We start from the raw sequence: 6,783 nt of genomic DNA on the forward strand, positions 1-6,783 counted from the left end.
CATTAATGAATACGATTGCTAATTTAGCTGGTAGAGATAGCCACATAACAACGTTGTGTAATATTAAGTGTATATCATGCTTATTTTATCAATTTTTATATTTGCCACCCAAAAATAATTTCTTCTAAATTTAAGTTGTGTGTTTTAGGAAACTTGTATTTAAATAAATTTTTGAAAATTGAGTAAATTATATAGTGCACATGTATGTAATTGTGTGTTTTCGGTTTTGTTGGTGTATATTTTAATATCATTATATATCATGATAGAGATCTATAGTGTATTGTCTAACTAATAGTGATTTCTAGTGTATTACTGGATAAGCATATCTATAGAATCTCCCAGAGCATATTTTATAGAATCTCCTAGAATACAAATTGTACCACTTGCAAATGTGAGGCAATATAGGTACATTAATAAGTTGACAACATGTGACTAGTAGGTTAACTAAACTAAGGTGGGAGCACGGATGAGAGCACGGAGAGGGAGCAGACTAGCTGGATCCCGGCGGGGAAGGAGGGGGGTGGTTCGGCGGCGACTAGGTGTCGCCTGCGGGGGGACGACACGGGGCTCAAAGAGCAGATATCTGATGTTGAGAAAATTAAATGTGAAAAATACAAAAAAGAAAAAAAAAAGGGAAAGAAAGGGTTGTGGCAACGTGGACACAAAGAGAGGATAAGGAAGATAGTCATCCGTCCAGGTCCAGCCCCTGGAGTGGCCATGGCGGCCGCCGTCCATGTCCATGTCCACCTCCACCACCATTACCACATCCCCCTCCTCTGTCCGCCGCCTCGCCGGACCGGCCTCTTCTTGTCGCCGTGGCGCGCTCTCTCTCTCCCGCTCCCGCTCCCGCTCCCGCCCGCCCGCCTCCGATCCTCCTTCCCCGCCCCCACCTCCCACCCGGCCGTCGCCGGCACAGATGAGTGGGAGGCCAAGGCGGAGTTCGTGGTGGTCACGTTCTACAAGCTGGTGCCCGTGGAGGACCCCCGCGCCGAGGTCGCCGCGCACCTCCACTTCCTCCAGGTCGGCCCTCTAACTCCGTCCAGTTTCAGTTGAGTTCACCAGATTTTGGATATCTGAATGAATGAATGAATGAAAGTCTGGATCTTTCTTTATTACTCCTATTTTACACACAAAAAAAATGCATCTCTCCTGTCCTGATCCGATCCAGGGACGCGACATAGACATACAGGGTCGCATCTACATGAACCAGCAGGGGATCAACGCTCAGGTACGTACGTAATCCCGAAAGCCAAAGCCAAAGCCAAAAACACTATGTTTTCCATCGATGCACATGTTATGTTAGTCAACAGCACAGCACAGGGAGGGAAATGTACATATCTGCAAGTTTGAGACAGTTTAGGGTCTCATGGTTCCACACTGCATATACTACTTACCATTTCTGAGCAATCAAGTTAATGGCACAAGCAATTAATTTAGGTTGGTTTGTCACCACAGTCCACAGTCCAAATGTCACATCTCCTCATAACTTTTCTAGTATTCATATCATATGCCTCTCTCTCTCTTAGCCTTCGATGCATATTAATTAGCGCAAAAAAATATCAAGAGTGATTCGTATATCTGAATGCCGCAGCTTCCAGCATGGCTACTTTTCTAACTTGTGCTCTTGTCACAGCACAGTACAGTGGTCCGCGCAAAGATGCAATGGCGTACGCTGATTGGGTCAGGAAAGATCGGCGTTTCTCTGATATACTCATCCAAATTTCGCCAGCGTTAAGCGGGCATGCTTTTCCTCGGCTCAAACTGCGCTACAAACAATCTCTTGTTCAGGTAACCAATCCTTGGGTACATCTGCTTCTTTTTTTTATCTCATAATTTGGAAACAAAATTCAGTACAGTAGCCTCACATTTTTAGAGCCTGGCATTCTTTGTGTCTCGATGGTAAGATGAAGACTGGTTCCTAGGGGCGTGAGGGTAGGTGCGGTAATCTATTACCTGCTCAGTGCTAAGCATCCGAGCAACTAACTTCATGTTAGAAGAAAATAACCAAATATATCTTGTTCCAGAGTTCTAATCATAGGTCTAACTGGTTAGGAACGAATATGCGTCCATCCAAGAGTTGGCAAGATGATAATTATCATACCATGCACAAAATTTCAGGTGAAAGCCTTGTATTTCTTACAAGTCCCCGCAACCATTTCACGGTTTCACATTCTAATCTGTCCTGGAGCTTCTCCTGAGGCTGCAAGCCTCCTAACCCCTTCTCCTGTTGCTTTCATTTTAAGTGGTGAAATTAACTTGGTTATCTTACTGAATTATCCTTTTTTAAACTAGCCGGCATTTTCTTTTTTTGCCCAGTGTGTATTTAATTTGTTATCTTGTAACTGCTGGGGCTGGGCTGAGGCCTTATGTGTAATTCAGAGAGCAAATTCGAAGCTTGTAGGAGTTGTTATGCTAGATAATGAACGCTCTTGTTCTGTTCAAGATTCTGAAAGTGCAAGATTACACACCAAAGGCACGCACTGAAGTCTTGAATTTTGTTTCATTTGACCTCATTAGTAGAAGGTTAGAAGTACCAAGATTTGGTTAGTTCACTATATATATTCAGACTTGGGAACATGCCAGAGACAAGTCCGTTTTTTAACAGTAAAGTTTCCAGACATCTTATCTACAAACAAAACAAAACCTGCAGTTGGAAGGAGGGAGTTGTCATCTTCCTTTGGTGGAACCTAGCATGCGCGCTTCACCACTGACCCCATCCGAGTGGAGGGAGAAGCTTGAAGCTAGGAAACGCCTTGAAACCGGAGCACCTGGAGATACCTCTGAAGGACGAAAGCTTTTGCTCCTTGACGTTAGGAATGGTAAACTATGTTCTCTCCCTTCCTGTACTTTGATAAATCCATCTGTTATGTTTTGTGGGTTGATATCATTTGAAGTGGTAATCACCTAAGTAGGTATTTATGTCGTATGTTGTTTTTGTGCCAGACTATGAATGGGACATTGGACATTTTGAAGGAGCCAAGAGGCCTAACGTGGACTGCTTCAGAAGCACTTCATTTGGGCTGTCAAACTCAGAGCAGGAGGTACTCCTTCAGCTAATGCCGTCTTGCTGCATTGTATTTGTAATCCATACATAGCTTGTTGAGAAGTAATCCATACATATGCAGATGGATTCGACGGACCCTCTGCATGGAGTAGACAAAGAGAACACAGACATATTAATGTACTGCACGGGTGGCATAAGATGCGACGTCTACTCAACGATCTTGAGGTAAATAAAAGCAGTGTACACATATATGCTAAGGGATTGGTGGCTATGTATTATACCTTAATCTTGTGTGCGTTTCCTTGACAGGGAGAAGGGTTTCGGGAACCTGTACACTCTGAAGGGGGGCGTGTCCAACTACCTCAAGAGCCAAGGGAGCGCGGAGTGGGTGGGTAACCTGTTTGTGTTCGACGACCGGCTCTCCCTGCCACCGGCCAAGTTTGCAGAGGCAGAAGCCGCAGCAGAAGAAGGGGGTGCCGACAACGGGGATCTGTCGTCGTCTCGGTGGCTGGGGCGGTGCTACGTGTGCGGGTCGGAGGTGGAGGAGCTGAGGCACCGCAACTGCGCCAGCATCGACTGCAACCGCCTCTACCTGTACGCATTTTGTTCCTTCCTTTCTACTACCATCTAGGAGTAGATATGTTAGATAGATTGAGCTGCAGGTTGTTTCAAGTGCAGTGTGGAATGTACTGAAGTGAAGTGAACTGGTGCTGGTGCAGGTGCTGCGGTGGGTGCTTGGAGGAGCTGAGGGGCTGCTGCTGCTCGGAGTGCATGGGCGCGCCACGACTGCGGCGGCTGCTGCCGGGGCACCAGAGATACGACAAGTGGCATCTGTACCGCGATGACGCCTCGACCATCTCTAGCTGAGCTGAGCATCATCCGGTGCAGTGCACTAGTTGCTCGATTACAGAAGGTTTGCAAGTAGCTATCTCTCTCTGTTTCTCTCGTGTATACTACTATTACTACTACTACTACTACTACTACTACTACTACTACTTGTGTTTCAGAAGATAGACAAACATGTAGGAAGCAACAGTAAGTGGCTGGAGTAAAATTCTTTTGTGCCTTCAAGAGGAAACATTTTCTTGCATTCTGATTTGTCGGCACTTTCGGTGCATCTTTTTTTTTCTTACTTTTAATTGATAGCATGCAGATGCAGTGAAGTGCAGAGTCAGTCAGTCTGTCTGTCTGTCTGTGCACCTTTTGTGCTGCCAACTACAACTAGTGTAGTAGAAGTAAAGCTAAGCTAGTTGAGCTTAATTCAGTCAGTCAGTCAGTTGAACTAAAACCAAACGTCCTCCACTAATGGAGCTTAATTAAGTACACCAGAGCAGAGCAGAGCAGATGCTTAGTGGTCCTTATGGATGGAGCATTATGATGCAAGGCAGCTTTCTTTTTGGCTCCCTGACAATGCTGTCTAGCTAGCAGTAGCAGCTCAGCTCAGCTCAAGTTATCTGATTGGCTAATAAGTGAAGTGAGAGAAGCAATCAGGCAGGCTAACATGTCACATGGATGGATTTGGTCAAGTGATTGGCTAGCAAACTGAGAGCCTCAAGATTTGATCCTCCTTTTAGTTTTAGATTTCAGATTGCAGAATTCTCTTTTTAGCAGTCCATCTTGTCTGGAAACTGGAACTCTGGATGGGTGACAAACCTCACCCATCACACCTCACCTGCTGTCCTCAACAAATTCCTTGACTCACTGACTGACTGAATTTTTAGGTCAGTTAGTTAACTGCTGCAAGAAGTATAATTCAGAGTTAGCTTAATCAGGTCCATGCATGACATTCCTACCTTTACAAACAAACAAAGCCACACATATACAGTACTAGTGCTAGTGTACTAATTAATTTGAGAAAGATATACAGTACTAGTGAAGAGTTGAGAGAAAATGAAGTTGCTTCTCCAAGGACATTGGGGTGTTAATTACTATACTTAAACTCTTAATTAATAAGGTAATCTTTCCCAAGATGGAGGGATGCATATTGTCGGTCGGTCCGGTACGTTCATGTGAGTAACCAGTTTAGTAATTCATTCATGCCATGCATCTATCTCCACATATACACAGTATATTATTGAGCAAGTACAGTATAAATTTAGTGCAAGCATAGTAAATTCAGCGGCCAAAAGGTTATCTGCAGGCGACAAAGAGTTAACAAAGCGCCAGCAGGCAAAAAGTTACCTCTAGCTAGCTGGTTGCGTTCATGTGCATGCATGTTTTTCTCTTGTCCATTTCTCTCTGTATGTAGTCAGTAGATAGACGTTAAAATGTTGCGTCGTCCTTGGCTCCGGGTCACTCCCGTCGTGTTAAATGCAAAAATACCACTACAATAGCAAGAAACCACCACTTTACAATTCGTGGCAAAAATCACTGCATGAACACAATTAACAGTGATAAAAACATCTTTGTTAGTCTTGTCTGGATGGATGACAAATTCATCACACCTGAATCTTAACAAATCCCTGACTGACTGACTAAATATCAATCGATGCATCACTTGAGCTAAGCACATCGTAAGTAACTACTCTAGCTAATTAACTGCAAGCACGAAGAATTAACGACTGATCAATATGTATATATATGTGACCCAACCGTCTGTCCAATATAAACAAGACATAAAAGAGTGAGGGCAGCTAGGTACCTTTGCTAGGATCCGTAACATGAAAAGCAAGGAACTTGAATAAAGGCACCTACAAATAAAGGCATGCACCATCGTTTTCTCTTACAGTAGTAGCTCTATAGACTAAGCCGACAACTTTAATTAATTAATTAACTGTATATTCTCCTAGCATAGCTAGCTAGCTAGCTTGTCCCCGTTAATCAGAGGAGATCTCCAACCGCTAGAGCAGAATAATTAGTCTGGAGGCAAACACAGCCACACAGGTGTCAAGGATATATCGTTTGCTAGCTTAGGTTGTTGTTGGATTTCATGCATGACAACAACTCACTAATCATGCTTAATTATGGAGTACCAAACAACAATTATTCTGGCTGAACTGGGCAGCTAGCTAACTCTAGATACCGCATCAACCAATCAGCAAGCCCTGAATCTTTACCTTTTGTAAGATCTATACTTAAAATCAAATCTCTTTCTTGTTACTTCCTCCGTTCCTAAATATTTGTCTTTATAGACATTTCAAATGACTACTACATACAGATGTACGTAGACATATTTTAGAGTGTAGATTCACTCATTTTGCTCCGTATGTAGTCACTTGTTGAAATGCCTAGAAAGACAAGTATTTAGGAACGGAGGGAGTAGATTATTATTAAGTGGCTGAAACAGTAGTGTGAGTTTGGTTGGGGTTGGGCTACTAGCAGTTGTTAGTTACGGTTAAGCGCACCAATCAAGCAAGCAATTCATCCATCCTCTAATTAATTAGTCTGTCTTGTAAACTATTCATCACACGGAGAGTCCGGGAGTGACTGGAATTTCATTATTAGAGTGATTGGATGATTCTTCGCTGTGACTTGAACATAGTTATTTGTCATCCGAGAAATATAATCACTCTTTTTTTGGCGGGTCCTGCTAGCTAGGTCTTTTTGTCAAACCATCGACATTTTTATGCTGGGGGTACACATTCATTTTCGAAAACGAAAAAAGATTATGAATTGAGCCACGCGTGATTTGCAAGCTAGAGCACACACACTGCACGCATAATTAGAGGTCTCGAGTTAAGGTACAAGAATTATATTTATACACTCGATAATCTACTAAGAAAGATGCAGCAGGATTAATGCAGGATGAATGGACAGAGAATGTGCTTGTCGATGGGTCA

At 43.3% G+C, this 6,783-nt stretch overlaps 1 protein-coding gene across 3 annotated transcripts; it reads left to right on the forward strand.

Moving 5' to 3' along the window:
- The first annotated feature begins 657 nt into the window (after positions 1 to 657).
- On the forward strand, positions 658 to 4,102 carry LOC119338077 (rhodanese-like domain-containing protein 8, chloroplastic). 3 transcript variants are annotated; one of them, XM_037610372.1, is made up of 8 exons: positions 658 to 1,020; positions 1,169 to 1,228; positions 1,639 to 1,788; positions 2,651 to 2,819; positions 2,944 to 3,041; positions 3,126 to 3,229; positions 3,314 to 3,598; positions 3,724 to 4,102. In XM_037610372.1, exons 1-8 carry the CDS (start codon positions 718 to 720, stop codon positions 3,869 to 3,871), a joined length of 1,317 nt encoding a protein of 438 aa, XP_037466269.1. In that variant the 5' UTR covers positions 658 to 717; the 3' UTR covers positions 3,872 to 4,102. The 3 variants fall into 3 exon arrangements, with proteins under 3 accessions (XP_037466269.1, XP_037466270.1, XP_037466271.1); XM_037610373.1 differs by lacking the exon at positions 1,169 to 1,228; XM_037610374.1 differs by lacking the exon at positions 1,169 to 1,228 and having other exon boundaries at positions 1,644 to 1,788.
- Positions 4,103 to 6,783: the final 2,681 nt, after the last annotated feature.

Source organism: Triticum dicoccoides, chromosome 7B (genome assembly GCF_002162155.2).
Source record: "Triticum dicoccoides isolate Atlit2015 ecotype Zavitan chromosome 7B, WEW_v2.0, whole genome shotgun sequence".
Lineage (NCBI taxonomy): Eukaryota > Viridiplantae > Streptophyta > Magnoliopsida > Poales > Poaceae > Triticum > Triticum dicoccoides.